This window comes from Amblyomma americanum, chromosome 9 (assembly GCF_052857255.1).
Source record: "Amblyomma americanum isolate KBUSLIRL-KWMA chromosome 9, ASM5285725v1, whole genome shotgun sequence".
In the NCBI taxonomy this organism is placed as follows: Eukaryota; Metazoa; Arthropoda; class Arachnida; order Ixodida; family Ixodidae; genus Amblyomma; species Amblyomma americanum.
The window spans coordinates 107,929,580-107,948,596 of NC_135505.1; the positions used below are offsets into that span (position 1 = coordinate 107,929,580).

The following is a 19,017-nucleotide window of genomic DNA, read 5'->3' on the forward strand; positions in this document are numbered from 1 at the left end:
CATTGAGGCATCGTAGCTGCGGTTGAAACTGCACTCCTCAGAGGCGAGTTTGTGTAATTTCATTTGCTTTGCTTGAATGTACCTCGCTTTTTTATTGTATCGCGTCGTGCTCGAGATAAATGTTTGCTGTGAGAAACAGTAAATGTCATTGACCGTTCCTTGCAGGCTCCGTGTTTCAAACTCCGGTGAGCTGATCGGCACAGAATTTAGTGTTAGCGGGCTGCCGTGCCGCTATGTGGAGCTGCTCAGTATTGCTCAAAACATTCACAAAATTGTGTCCAACATTCTAGGACCGAGATTTTGAATACTGGAAAACTGTAAGGTGCTGATATGGAAATATCGAAGATAACGGTCAATTCTCCTGATATCTAGAAAAATCTTTCTTTTCTAGTGTTTCAGTCGCTCGCATCGAGCAGCTAAAACTGCCACATACAACCAATGGGGAATGCTTTTGAAGATAGCAAAAACGTTACTACTAAACAAAACACAAGCCTTCCGACGGGAGTTATGCGGATATATTGATTGTTAAAGTGCAATCTTGGGATGGAATAAATTGTGTTCCTAAACGTTTTCCTGTACAAAGGTGCTGACGTCCAGAACTGCTGAGTATGAAAGTTATGTCTGATGCCAGAGCTCTCTGGAGGCTCGTATCAGAACAGCACAAGTATATCGGCCCAATATTAGAAATTTATTGTAAAAGGCTGGTTCAGCAAAGGGCCAATGTGATAGCATTCCTTTCCAATATTCGGCCAACTACCTGTGCTGCTTGGGATACAGGCTGCGAATAGATGATGTTTTAAGTCTAAGCCTGTTTGATCGTGCCCTCATCCAGACGCCCTCTGGCGGCGACATAACGTCGGCAGGCCAGCGTATACCGTGATGGACCCCGTGGCGCGCAGCATAGTGGAGGCGGTGGAGCTCAACGCCAAGCTACTGGACGACGTGCAGGCCGCCATCTGGAGGACACCCGAAGTACGCTTCGAAGAGAGGAAAGCGCACGACCTCCTCACCGAAGAGCTGCACAAGGCCGGATTCCGGGTAAATCCACGGGAACGTGGCAAGAGTAGTTAAAAGATCCACAAGTGCGTTCGTAGGGTCCTGAGAATCGGCCGACGCTGGAAGGGGTCCTTTGACGGTGGAAAAGCCGCTGCGTTCTTGAGTCGTATCCGGCTATAACATGTGCTCCGAATTCCTTAAAAACGTAATCTTGAAGTCGCAATGGCCTTGTTCAGCCGGCCCCTGACTCGGCCCGCTCATGACAGACTCATGCAGACGAGGCTGATCCCGTGGCTACGATGCCTGCCTTGCGTGCAGGTCACACCCAGCTACATCCTGCCGACGGGTTTCCGGGCTGAGTACGGCACCGGCGGGCCGTGCGTCTGCTTCGTGGCCGAGTACGACGCGTTGCCCGAGGCGGGACACGCGTGCGGCCACAACCTGATCGCTGAAGCCGCGCTCGGTGCCTCGCTGGCGCTCAAGAAGGCTCTCGACAACGCCCCGGGCCTCTCGGGCCGCGTCGTGTGCCTGGGCACGCCTGCCGAGGAGGGCGGTTCCGGCAAGGTCTGCGGCGTGGCTGATGGCTTTATTCTCTACTTTCCCTCTCATCGCCAACTCGTTGGCTGGGTTCTTTCTTACTAGTTTCTTCCATTCCCTAGTCAAGTCTACTCTGATTCCAGGCCATGAAACTCTATGGCCCCTACATATCACCTTCTAGAACACGTCCACATAAAAAAATATAAAAAAATATGTTTCATAAACGCTACAATCGCCCCACACCTCTCCCTTGAATTCAACTATCTGGCGAACCGGATATCTAGTTCATGTTTGCGAATGCAGTCTAACCCCACTAAAATGAAACGTTTTACAAAGAAATAATGGCTATAACGAAGGAATGACGATTCCTCCTGGAAGCTCGGTCAACACGGGACGAAGTAATCGCCGGGCCCCTTCAGCTTCGTTACAGCGAGGTTCAACTGTACTGATTAAGCATCTGCTGAACATATCATATCTATGTCCAACATTCTCGGTCAAAAAATTTGAAAATTTGAAAATTGTAAGATACTTTTTACAGAAATGTTGAAGGTAGTGGTCCATTTTTCTGATATGTAGCAAAATATTTCTTTTTAAGTGTTTCCAGCGGTCGCAACGAACTTAATTTAGACTGCCATAGGAAATCAATGGGGAACGCTTTTGACGATACCAAAAACGTTAATAGAAAAAATACAAGACTGCCGCCGGGTGATCGGCGCTTATATTGATTGTTATAGTGAAATCTTGCATTATATGCAAAATTTGCTTTTATAAACGGTTTCCCGCTGATAATGCTCTTGTCCAGAATTGCTGGGTGTAGGCTACTAAATAACTTATTGCTGTCTTTACGGGAAGTGCATGTGCACGCAACTGATAGCGTGTATGTGCGGTGTCACGATACATTCCCACGCGGAAGTTCACTGTCTACGAACTGTCGGAGCGGAATGCTCAGCTGCTCCGCTGTTCAAGGGGCAGCGAACGCGAGGGTGTGCCATGTACAAGCTGCACGCGCTATTGCGTTAGCTTTGTGTTTCTCGCCGAAGCTTTTCAGGCTGCTCGACGTCGCAGAAGCCCGGTCGGGCAACGACCTCGTCTGCGGTCCGCGCATGCAGGAGCTGATGCTTCGGGGCGGTGCCCTTAAGGACGTGGACGCGGTGGTCATGGTGCACCCGAGTGCGGTGAATGACGTGGCGCCGCCATTCATGGCTGTGGCCAAGGTGCGCGTGCGCTACACGGGCAGGGCGTCGTACGTGGTGGGCGCCCCCGCGTGCGCCGTCAACGCCCTGGACGCCGCCGTGACAGCCTACACGTCCGCGGCCGCCATGCGCCAGCACATGAGGCCCTCCTGGAAGGTGCGCACCCAGCGAGAATGCTATAAGCCTTCCCTTACGGCGCGGTTCAGGTGTCCAACGATATATGAGACAGATACTGCGCCATTTCCTTTCCCCAAAAAACCAATTATTATTATAAGCCTTCTTGGAGAGGGACTCTATGTAGACACCGACACGTAGTTCGACTAAATAAAAATAATTGGTTTTTGGGGGCGAAAGGAAATGGCGCAGTATCTGTCTCATATATCGTTGGACACCTGAACCAACGATATATCTTACCTGGTGTCGGGTGATCGACTAAATCGGCAAATTACCTTTTAACGACGTTGAATGTGAGAATTTCCTATAAAAGAGCTCTTGAACCCTTGAGTACTCAAATTATAACCTAAGAAAGATCATTACTCGCACGTTATGGCCACTGAGATACACGCATTCGAAAGACAATATCAAAATTTGTTAGCGCCGCTTAACCTTGGGAAACCAGCAAGTCTGTTACGAACTGTGTGAAAGGTCTCGAATCAACTGGAAGCCTCAGGGACAGTAGAAAATTTTAATCCTATAGCATTAGAAGCCTGACCTGAAAAAAAATGTCATTGGTCATAAAATTCGCTCATTGGCCGTAGAGACGTGACGTCACCTCTCCGGAAGTGACGTATTATCGGCGCTGAATTCATTGCAACGAGAGCGCTTTCGACACACGTTTGTTCTTCACCACTGGCAAGAGGCAACTGATGAGTACATGTCTTTATAGAGCAGACGACACGGACGCAATGCAGATACATGGAAACGTATAGTGGAAACGTGGCCCAATGGTTTTGTCGTCCGCCTCGGCTGCGGGAGGTGGTCGGTTCGAAACCCACCAATTGGGTACCGGCGCCCACAGACCTGGTGACCGTTTCCCTCAGGGGGCGGAGGCCTGGAAGAGGCTCTGCTGATCTCGCTACGCACTGCGCCGGAGACGAGTGGGGCTCCTGCGGTGACGAACCCTCGGAGGGGAACCTAGAAAGTACGCGCATAAAGATGAAGAAGCTATGTTGCTGAATATGAAGGACCTAGCGGCGCTAAAGGATTAATGAATAACGAAACATGGTAAGTTCCGAAAACAAACTACGGGAGCCAGTCACTAAGCCACATGTAGACTACCCTCATTACCAAACTCACTTGACGATGCTAATCTGATTTGTTAGTTTTCAGCATTTATATGTTTATGTGGGAAAACTTGCATGTTAGTAATAAGGGAGTAATTATACTCATTGACATCCACCCGAGCGTAGCTATACGGCTATAAAGGAAAGCTATGCAGCTTTCTGAGAAACTTCGTAGTTTCTGGGTCCGGGGTCCGAACCGGGACCACCGCTACACCGGAGCAGTCGCTCTACCTATTGAGCTAACCGGGACGGCAAGCTTATGGTAAGGCGAGAGCGATCAATTCGCTCTCGCCCTACCATAAGCTTGCCGTCCCGGTTGGCTCTATTCGCTACCGCCGGTTAGCTCAGTTCGACTGCTCCGGTGTAGCGGGGGTCCCGGGTTCGAACCCCGGACCAGGACGAATTTTTCTTTAACTACGAAGTTTCTGAGAAAGGTGTATATCTTTCCTCTGTAGCCGTATAGCTGCGCTCGGGTAGATGCCAATGAGTAATTACTCCCTTATTACAAATCTACTCCACCTTGGGGGATTCCCCTAACCATTTGTTTGCTCTGTACTCTGGTTATTTTTGTACAATTTTACCTAAACTGTGTTATGTTTTCTATTCCTATTTCATATTACTGTGCTAATTTGAATCTTGACCTATGCTTGTAAGTGTTATCTTTATAATGTGTGTTAACCGTTGCAATGCCAAATCGTTTTCTTAATAGAGACCCGCCGCGGTGGCTCAGTGGTTAGGGCGCTCGGCTACTGATCCGGAGTTCCCGGGCTCGAACGCGACCGCGGCGGCCACGTTTTTATGGAGGAAAAACGATAAGACGCCCGCGTGCTGTGCGATGTCAGTGCACGTTAAAGATCCCCAGATGGTCGAAATTATTCCGGAGCCTTCCACTACGGCACCTCATTCTCACTTTCTTCTTTCACTCCCTCTTTTATCCCTTCCCTTACGGCGCGGTTCAGGTGTCCAAATATATATGAGAAAGATACTGCGCCATTCCTTTTCCCCAAAAAAACAATTATTAATTTTGTTAATAGACCTGCAGAAATTGAGTAGTCTGTACTTAGAGAGAACATGGATCTCGTCAAGCCCTGCTTTTTCGGCCTTTTGCCCAGGTTTTTGAAGTGTACGCATCTCAAAAAAATCTGTCTGTCTGACAAAAAAGAAGAAGGCGCCTGGTCAATTGCCGCTTGCCAGTGATGAAGACGAATCATATTGCTACGGTTGTGCTTGTGCTTGGAACGCTCGTGCTTGGTGCGCTCGCGCTTGGAACGCGAAGAGGACGAAGTGCGTTTCTGCTGCTGGGCTTCGCGTGCCCGGTTGTTCGGCTGCGTGGCTGTAAGCTGTTTCCCTGTAAATATATTTTTCCCTTTTGGTGTGCACATCTTCACGTTACATTATTGGTGGAGGTGCGGGGTACAGCCACAGCAAGCACGGAACTTCGCAGCGGTCGTCAGCTCGCCGGCTCTTCAACCATGACCAGCGAAGGGGCCGCTCCGTCGGCGTCCGCCAACCCGGCGTTCATCATTGCCCATCCGAGAGATCCTGGGACCTTCAACGGAACGGACGGCGTCGATGTGGAGGACTGGCTCGCAATGTACGAGCGCGTGAGCACACACAACAGGTGGGACCCGACCCTAAAATTGGCCAACGTCATCTTCTACCTGACGGGCACTGCCAGGGTATGGTTCGAGACCCACGAGGATGAACTCACCAGCTGGGATCTCTGCAAGCGCAAGCTTTGTGACCTGTTTGGTAAGCCATTCGGGCGTCAGCTCGCTGCGAAGAAGGAGCTCGCATGCCGTGCACAAACGTCCACAGAGTCCTATGTATCATACATTCAGAACATATTAGCTCTCTGCATGAAAGTCGACGCCACTATGTCAGAGTGCGACAAAGTAGGTCACGTGCTCAAAGGCATCGCAGATGACGCCTTTAACCTTCTTGTATACAAGGACTGCGGAACGGTTGACGCAATCATCAAGGAATGCCGCCGGTTCGAACAAGCGAAGAGCCGCCGAATTTCTCCGCAGTTCACGCGGTTGCCGAATACGACTGCGACGTCGTCCTGTGTAGACTCGACTCCACCGAGCCGTCTGCCGACATCTGAGAGCCTGACACGACTTGTGCGCCAAGAAGTAGAGGCAATGTCCCCCGTTGCGTTTCATCCACCCGCAACAGACAGTACTCCAGCAGTATCCCTTATACAGGCTGTCGTTCGCAAAGAATTTGCCAATCTTGGGATTCAACCTGTTTGCTCAGTTAGTGCCCCATATGCTCGCCGCATGTCCCCGGAGCTCGGTTCTGAACGTGCATACTACCCTCGACGCAGCCGCAATCCAGATGAATGGAGAACACCTGATGACAGGCCCATCTGCTTTAACTGCTCCCGAGTTGGCCACATATCTCGACACTGCCGAAGCCGTCCGTCCTCGACCTACAGCCGCTACCCGCCGGGTTCTGCATATTCCCGCCGCTCTCCCTCGCCCTCGGAAACGACCTCTTCTGGCCACAACGCTCAGACCCCGCTTACCAACCGTTCGTCGTCACCTCAGCGCCGTCGATCTCCATCGCCCCGACCTCGCCGCCCTTCGTCGCCGGCCCCATATGCCCGCTCCCGGTCGGAAAACTGATGGCTGCAGCGTCTGGGGGTGATGCTGCTCTGACGACCCGACCAGAAAACCCTCCATTAACTCTTCATGCTCATCGGAACATCCTTAACGTCGACGTGGACGGGGTCCCTGTTACCGCTCTGATCGACACTGGAGCGCACGTCTCAGTCATGAATGCTCGTCTTCGCCGTCGCCTAAGGAAAGTGCTCACTCCTGCCACCTCAACTGTGGTCCGTGTTGCAGATGGCGGTATGTCTATTGTCGTCGGAATGTGTACTGCTCGTGTTTCAATAGCCGGCCGCCATACTTCTGTGCTCTTCACTGTCCTCGAACACTGCCCTCATGACATCATTCTCGGCCTTGACTTTCTCACTGACCATTCCGCCCTTATAGATTGTGCCACAAGCATCGTTCAACTCGCTCTACCTGTTCCTTCAGAGCCACCGGATCCAATTGTTCACCGACTGTGCACCGCCGACTTTGTCCGCCTGGACCCCGATGCCGCCACTTATGTCCGTTTCTCCTCGGTCCCGCCAGTTCCCGATGGTGACTACATCATTACTCCGGTTCCTGATGTGCCCTTTACACGCAGTGTTGCCCTTGCGCATACAATTGTCACCATGTCGGCAAATCAAGCGTCCCTTCCGGTTCTCAACTTTGCTTCTTACGTTCAGCCGCTCCCACAAGGTATGTCGCTCGCCACGCTGTGCCCTGCTGCCGAATGCGTCGTATAGGCGGTGAGAAGCGTCCCACCCTCGTCGAACTGCCGCGACTCTGACGTCCCACCACCTGATGAATATGCAAAAATGATTGCTGCTGACCTCTTACCAGGGCAAGCTCACGACCTTCGGTATCTTCTGTCGTCTTTTCGCGACATCTTTGACTTCGATGACCGCCCTTCGGCTCGAACATCTGTGGTCACGCATCGCATCAACACCGGTGACGCAGCTCCTATTCACAGACGACCCTACAGAGTGTCCAGTACAGAACGCACCATCATACAGCAAGAGGTGGACAAGATGCTCAGTAAAGACATCATAGAGCCCTCGTCGAGCCCTTGGGCCTCACCAGTTGTGCTGGTTAAAAAGAAGGACGGCAGCTGGCGCTTTTGCGTTGATTACCGGCACCTAAACAACATAACAAAAAAAGACGTCTATCCACTCCCAAGAATAGACGATGCTTTGGACTGCCTTCACGGAGCCAAATTTTTCTCTTCAATTGACCTTCGGTCCGGGTATTGGCAAATCTCTGTTGATGACAATGACCGCGAAAAGACGGCATTCGTCACACCGGACGGCTTATATCAGTTTAAAGTTATGCCATTCGGTCTCTGTAATGCGCCAGCTACCTTCGAAAGAATGATGGACTCCTTGCTTCGCGGCTTTAAATGGTCCACATGTCTATGTTACCTCGACGATGTTGTGGTTTTTTCGCCCACGTTTACCACGCACCTCGAAAGACTGGCGAGCATTCTTTCTGTCTTCCGTCGAGCCGGGCTACAGCTCAATTCGTCGAAATGTCAATTCGGTCGCCGCCAACTCGACCTTCTCGGACCTTTCCCGACGTCCTGCTCCGGCAACCGTTGGATTGCTGTCGCGACCGACTATGCGACCCGGTACGCTATCACGCGTGCGTTACCAACAAGTTGCGCAACCGATGTCGCCGACTTCCTATTGCAGAACGTAATCCTTCACCACGGCGCTCCACACCAATTGCTGACGGACCGCGGCCGCTACTTTTTGTCCCGAGTAGTTGACGATATCCTCCGGTCCTGTGGCACGCAGCATAAGCTCACTACAGCTTACCATCCCCAGACGAACGGGCTTACCGAGCGCCTCAACAGGACTCTGACCGATATGCTATCCATGTATGTCTCGCCCGACCACCGCGATTGGGACGTTGCCTTGCCTTATGTAACATTTGCTTATAATTCGTCGCGGCATGATACCACCGGCTATTCTCCTTTCTACCTTCTGTTTGGTCGGCATCCTGCGCTGCCATTGGATACATTACTACCGAGTTCTACTGCCTCGACCACAGAGTATGCACGTGACGCCATCTCCCGAGCAACTATGGCCCGTGAAATCGCCCGAGCCCGGCTCACCGCATCTCAGACCTACCAGAAGTCAGTTTACGACCGCCGGCATCGCCCAGTACACTATCCGCCGGGCTCACTCGTCCTCCTTTGGTCTCCTTCTCGCCGTGTAGGTCTCTCTGAGAAACTTCTACGTCAGTACAGTGGCCCTTATCGAGTTCTCCGTCAGGTGACCGACGTGACCTACGAGATTACACCTCTTCATGCTCCGACGTCGTCCACTAGCCCTTTGACTGACGTCGTTCATGTAGCCCGTCTCAAACCGTACCACACGCCTGCTACATCATCCACTTAGCACCGGGACGGTGCTTTTGCCGCCGGGAGTTATGCTACGGTTGTGCTTGTGCTTGGAACGCTCGTGCTTGGTGCGCTCGCGCTTGGAACGCGAAGAGGACGAAGTGCGTTTCTGCTGCTGGGCTTCGCGTGCCCGGTTGTTCGGCTGCGTGGCTGTAAGCTGTTTCCCTGTAAATATATTTTTCCCTTTTGGTGTGCACATCTTCACGTTACAATATAGAGACCAGAGAACCATACAGAGTAGCCTCTGACGTATGTTTCTAAGTATCTTCAATGCGTCCGTGTGGCCACCTCTACATACCATCGGGGAAATATCTATAACCACCGCACAGATCACCAAAAGATACGTCTTGTGTGCATACGGATGTGTAGGGGCCCGCAAACACAGCCACGAAAGAATGACATCAGACTCGGTGTAAAGGCATCAAGACTTTCTAATGCTATCCTAGTGCGAACAGAGAATGTAATTAGGGGTACTTGTGAAGTTTTCGTTCACTAAATTTCTTCCTATTCTTTCCGCAAACGCTGTCATAACATGAGAGGCAAGCAACATTTTGATCGGAAAGCGTTGGAACACGTTGGCGTCAAACTGTGTGCGCAAGCTCCGTGTGATTCCACGGCGCGCGACCGGTATGTCGCGAATACGCGACACTAGTAGTAAAGAGTGCAACACAGAAACCACCGTAAGCCACAGGCACCCGTGGCGATCATCATTTCTCGCACATCAAGTAGTGATTTTTTTAGATGAGCAAGCTGATTAGCTGTACCTCGCAAATTGTTTCGAAAAAATGAAGCCAGAGTGGGAGCACGACAAAACTAAATATTTTAGGAATTTAAGCATTTTTTTTAGTGGTGCGTCAATAATAAAACGCTAAGTTAAAAAGTACCGGACAGCAGATGTAAAAGGCCGCAGTGGTATCATCACAAGCGGACTGCCAAGTCTTTACGCGCGTCTTTGTGACGTCATGCTCGATGTCCAGATCTGGTGTGAAACATACGAACTCGTTCACACGCCCGCGAGTTTTAAAGTGAAAGCTTTACTTGCCGTGGACTTGCAATTTCGCCGTGGCGGTACTCCAAGGAGGCACATGACGTCACAATGCGCGCCTCGCCTCGGATATTTCTCTCTCTCTCTCTCGCTCCCCAGTCACTACTGCGCATGCGCCACTAGTAGCACCGAGCCACAGGTGTACCGCCGCTGCGCAGCCCCACACCTTTCTTCAAAATCCAACTTTCAATTTACAGTTTTCTCTTTCTTTCTCTCCCTCCTTTATCCTTTCGTTTACGGCGCGGTTCGGGTGTCCATCGAGATATGTGAGACGGTTACTGTGCCATTAGCTTTTCTCAAAAACCAAACAAAACAAGTAAGCCGATGGCGTTCATAGAGTTCATTGGTGTTGACAACTATGCAAAGCCCGTACATTTTCACGAAAGGAAAGGCGCACAACCGGCTCCGTGGGTCAGTGGAAACCTCAATCTCGCTTCCACGTACGTGGCGGTGGTGTCCAACTGCAAAAGCCTACTTTGATTGCGTTCCGCACATTGGATAGGCAGCGCGCCCTCCCTGCCACCCTTGGAAGTGGCATGCAGCTAATCGTTGACCGCGAGAGATTGATCACCAAATTAACGCTGCGGCCTAGCTATTGCTGCAGTGCCGCATGTCAGCCGCAACGGTGTCAGCGCTAGTGCATTAAGGCCACATATCTCTCTCACCACCGCCACATGTATCAAAGCGCGAATGAGGCGTCCGCATATCCAGGGAGCCAGTTATGCGCCCTTCCTTTCCTCAAAGCCATCGCTGTCTCGAACATTAACGCCAACGCCAATGAACACAGCGAACGCCGACATGTTTCGCTTTGTAGATCCAGGATTAAGTGAGCTAATCCACATTCATTTTTTCGAACAGAACGAAACAATTATATACGTCCGTGACAAAAAAACGGGACTAAATGCAAAGATCCCCATTATTCGACTGCAGAGACGAACTGAAATTCTTCAGAGTTGTGGTTAAAAGGTGACATTTTACCTGGTCCTAGCGAGGAAGGCATCTGTAATGTCATCAATCACCGGTGATCGGGTTATAAGCGAAAGAAACGTACTGGTCAGTTGAACCGTTAAGTGAACGTTGGACCTCTTGATTCTAATACCAGCTCTGTAGCGCGATGACGGTTTAAACGTTGAGTGGCCCGACTGACGCTGCAGATTCACGGCGTCATCACCAACGGGGGCGTGGTGGCCAGCGTGGTTCCGGACGAAGCGGAGCTGTACTACTACTACCGGGCGCCCAACGCCATCGAGCTGGAGCAGCTGCGGCGACTGCTCGACAACTGCTTCCAGGGCGCCGCCGTATCTACGGGCTGCGCTCTGGACCTGGACTGGCAGGGAGGCTACGAACCTCTACTCAGCAACGCCCCGCTGGCCGACGCCTTCCGGAGGTACACGTGTTCCCTCCCGCACGGGACATAATGCTGTCCTCAAATGGTTAAATGGCACGCGGGCTGTGTGGGGCATCGAGACATGTGCTGGCGTCCTTTTCTGCACCCTCTCGTTCGTCTTGTGCATGCGTCTTCGCAGCTGCTTGAAAATAAAACGACGCAGAGACAAACGTGAGAAGGGGACAAACAGCGCTAGCGCCGTTTCGCTGACGACCCGGCGTCTCAGCGCTGTTTAAACTGAGAGATATATACGAGGGACCTTCTCGGGCGCCTTTGGCAGCAGAGGGTAGCTTCCACAGTGTACGCTGGAGCAGATGGTAACAAGCAACCGGATTACCAAAACAGCTGTTTTTTCCTCGCTTTCTGGTCCGAAAGATGGTGGCCGCTATAAAGTCGGTGCAAACCATGTATACTAGGTCCCCTCATCGAAAACTCTGATGTTCTCTTAATAACCGTAAATATGTTGCCCTGCAGTGCGTGGTCAGTACGTCAGATAACGAACGGCGGTGGGCAGACTCATGGGCGCATGTGTAGTATGTAAGTACAGGTGAGCCGTGGAGAGTGGTGCGCAACTCTGGCTCTCAGTGTTCTTTACCCGCAGATAGGACAAGCCCGGCAGTTTTTCTTACCATGAGCTCGCCGCAACAGGCCCCAATCGGAATCATTGTCATCATCAGAGATTTCATTACGGCGAGAGGTTGCTCGGGAAGAGCAATTGGGTCGCGACTCGCAATAGCCGGTGGTACCACCTGCATCGCAGGGCCTGTGGTACATCGCTTAACCGCGGCACCACTGCGCAAGGAGTGGTATATGAACTCCCAGGGGCATGAATGTAAAGTTGAGAATGACCAATTCCGGGTATATCGGCATTAACTCATTAATGCTGTCGCGTTACAACCTTAAGGCGGAGCTTAAGTGTCCCCTCCAATTTTATTTCCCTCTTTCTCTCCCAGCAATTCTTGCATCTGCCGCAGTCACCCTGTCGATACAGATGTCCCAACCTCACAAAGCCGAGTTTATACTTCCTCCAACATTGCCTTTCCCGCCTTATTACACACCAGCTGTTACGCTTTTCCGCATCTCTCATTTTGAATGAGACAAGAATAATTAAATCACTGCGTTTGTTGTAAAATGCATGCTGCTCTCTATCAATGCACCCAATATATTCCTCTACATCGCTCGATGCTGTGCCTCGAATGTCCTGTGCAGATGTTCCTTTTTTCCCCTAGACGCAAAGCTTCGGTACAATATGCGAGTACTGACAGTACACATCCTAAAGAGCCTGGCCCGCAGGTATAGTAGGGGAGCCGTGTAGTAGGGCACTTACAATGCTTCCGTAGCTCCTGATCTCTGGAGGTCAAGCAGACTTTTCGTGCTCTAGGATGCTGAAGGCACTCTTGAAGGATGAGTGTCCCGCTCCGTGGCTCGCACCGTAGCCCGCACTAGTAAAAGTCACAAGCTGGGCAAGTTGGTTTTTGCACTAGAAGACATGGTGTTAGCGCAAGTTCACACGGACAGTGAAAAAGAACGTCGAAACGGAACGCTAACTTTCAAGTACAGTGTACAAGAACGAAGACACAGAACGCTTTCAGCTTAGTTGAGCGTGCCGGACAGATTTGGCAGAGACTGTACGCGCCGCTATCTGCACTTTCCGAGCCTTGCAACAGGTTGCCGAAGGCTGGGCTCTGCCACGCTGTTCCGCAGACACACCGCAGCATTGGGCCTGCGGCTGGACGAGCCCCGCAGCGGACTGTCTAAGGTGGTCTTCATGGCGTCCTCGGACATCGGCCACGTGTCCCACCGCGTGCCCACCATCCAGCCGACGTTCACCATCTGCTCGGCGCCCAACCACACGCCCGAATTCGCCGCCGCCGCAGCGCACAAGGACGCCCAGGCCCCAACGCTGCTCATGGCCAAGGCCATGGCGCTCACGGGCCTCGACCTCTTCCGAGACCCCGGCCTCCTCCCAGAAGTCCGCAAGAACTTTGCAGAGAACCGGGCGCCCTCCTCCACAAACTAGGGGTTGTGATCTTTGTATGCGATATAGCGTCTTGAAAAAATGGCTGTGGCTCAAATCGGCTGAGCCGGTTATACGGACGCGGAGATGTTGGCAGCATCCGCTGCCCTTTTCCGCTTGAGGACACTTGGGTTTTACTCCCTTCATCGATATATACTCTACCTGGGCGATTCACAAACACATTTGGCACAATCGCGCCTTTTCAGTGCACGCGATTTCGTACAGCAAAGCCCAAGTAGACGAAAGGACACATTAAAATCACCAGCTCGTTTTATGCAGCGCTGTAAAGGCTACAGCGATCTGAGCCAATCAGAACGGCGTGCGCTGCAAAACGTGTTCCACCGATTCCCTCACCCCACGACTGGTGGCTCCATCACTGGGAAGGAAAGAGCACCAGTGTCCAGCTTCTGCGCACAGGACTCTGCAGACTTATGGATGGCGACGCACCACTTCGTAGCAGGCCTCCGCAGTAGTGTTCACGCTCTTTCCCTCTTAACATGTGAATGAAACCCTCGCTGTACTTTCAAACACCGTAGCGAAGTATACCTTTCCAATTGCTGCAATAATTTTGCAAAAGTCACAACACTGCTGTTATTTCAGGGACTTTTTTAATGTCGTACTTGGCGCAGCATGGAAAGAGCTCTACCTTTCACAGTGCTACAAACGGCTTAAGAGATTTACTCCCTCAACTGAATACTCCTCATGGAGTTCACCTAAAGATATTGGAGTATTCTGTAGCAGAATTGTATACATATAAACCTTTTTGTACAACAAAGCCCAAGAAGATAATGACCGGTTAAAAACGCCTGTTCTGGTGAATGATATAATGAGTACTTACTCTCTTCACTGGAGTACATTCCACTTTGCGAATTTTGCTAAACCGACGGGGCGAGGGAGGAATTGTGTAGCACATTTCTTTTTCTCGGTGGGCTCCATTTCTTACAGCAAAGTTTAAGCAAGTTAACACACCCAGTAAAAAATCAGCGACCAAGACAAGAAGTATAATATATTTTTTATTCACTTCCAACAGTTTTCTTTCATCTCTTTCGGTTTCTTATTCTTTCTCTTCCATTTGCTGCGCATATCTGATCATTATATAACAATGAACATGTGTCACCGTGACCTGGCGAACCACACAGTTAACTGCGCGGTTCCCAACAGAAGGGAAAAAATAAAGAAAAAAAACTAACGCCGCTGGGCACATACCATCATGCACACTTATGTACACGGCAGGCACTGAAGGAAACGGAACGCGCGCACACTTTTGTTTTTTTTTTTCACCCTCGTTAACAAGACAGTGCCACCCCGCAGGATGCAGGATAACTTCAAAGCCGGCCTATAAGTTAATGCCGACCACACTAATAAATGTGCATTCCTCCTACGCCGCAACATGTGTCTGCGCCAGACCAAGTATGTGACACCCCCGCTATGTGAAATATGTGCGCACCTAACAAAAAAAACATTTGGACAACATGAGGCAGAGAGAGAAAACAATAAAATAAGTGGTTCTCAGTAATCGCGACCATAAGGTGCTTCCTCTCCAACGAGGGGGAAAATTCTAAACGTCACTGGAACCGACTGACCGTACATGCATAGTTCAACGACGGTCCAACTAGGTCTCGTGCGTACTGAAGTACAGGAAAATTTGGAAAAGAAAATCCGTGCTAGGGAACGATGATCAGACGCAGAGACGGGGCAATCCACGCAGAACACGGCCGACAGACGAGGATGCAATCGCCTCCCAGTTTTTCAGCAACACGAAAAAAATAAATGAGAAAAAGAACAAGACTATAACTGTGCGTGGACAGGTACTCAGTTCATTATCCAAGATGACATCACTACAATCTCAGCCACCGGGAACTCTGACCAAAACCACGTGCGGCCAACGAAAGCTTCGTTTCCTTGTCTTTTTATTAATCGATTCACGTGACTCCACTAGATCTACCAGCAGCGAGCACCCTTGCCACAGACGATGCAAGAGCAAAATATTTCGCTGTCGGCAATGCCTGCATTCAGTGTGTGTTGCGCAAAACTGACACCGAAGCAAAGAGAACCGTTCCATGCGACAAAAAAGCAGTCACACGGCGTCCTAGCCACTAACCTTGACTGCATGCACAGCTAACTCCGAACAGCCAAACGCTAGCCACTTCCTTCCGTGAGATAGTGCCACATTGTGTTCCGTATTTATCTATCTGGTTGTAAAAACTCTCCTGCACAAATTACTGGCCTATTTGGGCTCACATACACAACACAAGGTAGCTTATGATAGTCTGCATTTTTTGTAAATAATTTAAAATCGGAACTTTTCTTGACTGTCCGGAATCGGTGAAAAACTGAAGTTGTCTGCGCAGAATTTCCGTCGAGGCAAACAGAACAGCCAAGTTGAGAGGCTGTGCCATCTGGCGAACTGGGAGGCAACCAATGATCCTGCTCGGAGCAGAGGAAGGTCTCGCAGTCCTAAAGTGCGTTCGGCGAAAGCCTGCGGCCACTCCTGTGCCTATTTCCATGACTGTGTGCACTGTGCTTCCAAACCTTCCTTCCTGCGCTTGTCCGAACCGCTTGGTGCGGAATCACTGGGCCGCTTGGGAGCCATCCGACTCACTCGACTGCAACGACACATCTGGTGAAGGAGTGCCGTCGCAGCGCGTACTCGCTCCGCCTGCCAGTGCAGGTGCTGTCACTGTTGTTATGCACAGCTGCGCATGCACTCCGGCGCCGCCACCTGTCGCCGAGGAGCGAATGGGGTGTGCGGCGGTGCAAGGGAGGGTCACAGCTGGCATTATTCCAGGTTTGAATGTAACGGAAGGACGGTCACCACGAGTATGAGGCATTAAAGGCTTTCGCCTTAAAACGCAGACTATCACAAGCTACTTGTGGTTGGTGGTTATGCCCAAATAGGCCTGTAGTTCGTGCAGTTTTTTTTTTTTACAACCTGGACAAATAAATTCGAAACACGCGTACTTAGTGCCACTGTCGAAGTACTGAAGACGCCCCAGCAGGCAACCATCAACAACAACCGCATCGGCAACCGAAACTTCAGTTTTTTGGCGCAAACTCTTCCAGAGGGCACGCTGATGACCATTAGGCTAAAGTCAGGATCCTTGAGATCAATTCACTCAGCAGTCCGGTCTGCAACCGGTGAGCATATTACCACGACGTGACGAAGAAATGTTTGGCCACATTTTCGGTAAACGGCGTCGCATTCCTCGCTGACTGAACTACGCATGTGCGGGAAACTCATACAGCCTCTCTCACTTTCTGTCACCATGAATGATGTAAACAAATAAAAATGCGCCCTTCTCTATCTCGTAGACAAACGAAAAAAGAAGTAACACAGGGCATGAAATTAACTTTCTCACGGCGGGGGATTTACACGGACTCTATGCAGAACATGCCACAGCTGTGGCACCTGCGATATGGCGCACATAAGCTATCAGAAGGCCGCAGCAGCATGCTTCTTGGGCAGCAGCGGTCGCGCTAACACTCGTTTCTAGAGTGCGCATACCACCTATTCCAATGGGTGCAATCAGAATAGCATGCACAGTTCTCCTTCGACCCTGACGAAACGCATTGAAGAGCATTCGAAATTTCCTAGCAAGCCATAGCATGCCTTGTTTCTAAATGGCAGTGTAATGAATAAAAATGACGAAGGAAATACATGCGCAGCTTTAGAGGCCAGTTGGGCTTCAAATGTACCACATTCTACGTGCCAATGAATGACTAAGACTGGCCGCTGCAGGCATGGTGAAGACTAGTGTAACAAAAAAGACTTTATCTCATGCAAACACAGCCATGCAGGCTAAATCACTATGTGTGGGAAGAAAGCTGCATACATTGAGCTTGGGAAGCAGCTTGGAAAGCTGCTTTCTGAACCTAAGCAACGTCCCGCCATGTGGTGCCAAAGTGATGACGAAAAAGGAAGATGTCTTGACCTGATATATCTGTTTAGCAGGATGCAGTGGCAATGTCATGATTTTGAAGGACAAGTGACAGGTGATTTTCTCAAAATCTGCTGCTATGTACAATGCATGCTGTCTTGAGAAACAAAATATTTTCATGATAAAAATAAACAGCATGTCCCAGTGTGCAAAACTCTCAAAGGCTGATTGACAGAGGAGGCACATCAACATCAACAGCACAAAATGGGGACAAGTGAAAGTACAATGCAGTATTGCTATGAAAAATTTTTGCAGGACCATGGATGAAGGAAACACAAATGCTTATGGCCCATACTGAGACAACTACCAGAATCATAGCAAGCAAACAAACAACCTTCAATGACTTTAGAAAAAGAAAAAACCCTCCTAGTGCATCAGTGTTTCAAGCATCACTTAGAAATTAAGACACCTCACATGCTCGACATCACCCAACCTCATCCTCCTCGACACAAGACATAGACAAATATGTTGTTAATGCTTACCACGCAAGCTCTGGAGGGTGTTGCACAATTCCAAAACAGGAGTCTTAGTGCAAATATGACTGCTTTGTGCCCAGCACACTTAAGAAACGCGCACTCTCGCAACATGCATCCAAGCGACGTTATGACAAGTTTCGTTGCTGGGAGTAGTGTGCATCGGTACAGACCTGGCTGTAGTTGTAATAATTTGCCTCATCCTCTGCAAATCGCACACACTTGACTCTTATAATGGCTGCATGCCTTAAGCTCCGTCTCAAAAGCCAAAGGCATAGCCCATCACAGCTGCCTATCACTATGAAAATGCAAATAGTAAAAAAACTTGCATAGCCAATCACACTGGCCAAGTTTTTCACAGGTTTCAAATATGGAAGTACTACACTCTATAGACAAGAGGTTCTCCCGTGTGGTAGCATCAAATAAGAGCCACAAACCCATGACCAAAAGTTGCAACAAGTATAAGTTTGCTTTTGCCTATCAACACCAATACCATGCAAATATGATCACAAATCATTCTCCAAGTGAACACTAGTAGTGAACTGTTTGCTATCCATAACCGCTGAAATTTTACACTCCACCATCAGCTTTAACCAATTGACACACTGTGCAAAGATTGCAAGTCATTCGCTACAAAAACATCACAAGCACAAACTGCACCACAACACTGAAGTGCAATTCACAGCCGCTAAAGTGAAACATACTACCATCAGTTAGGCTGTAGTCTCCCAGTGCAGTACACCAGCAAATGGCAGTAGGCCGCACAATGCTTGCTGTCAGAATCCTTCAGCCGAACTCAGCACAATCAACCTCGTGCATGACTACACTGCACAGTAGACACAGGACGTCAGGGCGCGTCTACTTTTTGCAACACCCACTGCTTTTTCTGTCATTCCTTCTGTCATTTGGTCAAGCTGGAAGATATAAATCTCCACTAATGGAGAGAGGTTCGCAAGCCTCTTTTGCCCCTACACCTCACTACTTTACAACAAAACATCTCACAGGGGTTGCATTTTGCGGTATGTCCTGACTACTACTCCCTGATTAATTTAAAACAATCACAATTTTCCGCCATCATGCTAGTCCTGTGTGCCTCTATTCTTGTGTTCGTCTTGGTCGCGCTACAGTTCTTTTGTTACAGTATGTA

At 50.0% G+C, this 19,017-nt stretch overlaps 2 protein-coding genes across 2 annotated transcripts in view; one reads left to right on the plus strand and one right to left on the minus strand.

The window, feature by feature from the left end:
• Positions 1-844: 844 nt before the first annotated feature.
• LOC144103574 (xaa-Arg dipeptidase-like) lies at positions 845-13,913 on the plus strand. The gene is made up of 5 exons (XM_077636253.1): positions 845-1,038; positions 1,315-1,560; positions 2,643-2,882; positions 11,210-11,442; positions 13,147-13,913. Exons 1-5 carry the CDS (start codon positions 880-882, stop codon positions 13,460-13,462), a joined length of 1,194 nt encoding a protein of 397 aa, XP_077492379.1. The 5' UTR covers positions 845-879; the 3' UTR covers positions 13,463-13,913.
• Positions 13,914-14,459: 546 nt separating this feature from the next.
• Positions 14,460-19,017, minus strand: part of LOC144104012 (steroid hormone receptor ERR1-like) — a 121,454-nt gene continuing 116,896 nt past the window's right edge. Inside the window, exon 10 of the mRNA XM_077636793.1 lies at positions 14,460-18,949. The gene's annotated coding sequence lies outside the window, so the exon portion shown is untranslated. The remainder of the gene's footprint in view (positions 18,950-19,017) is intronic.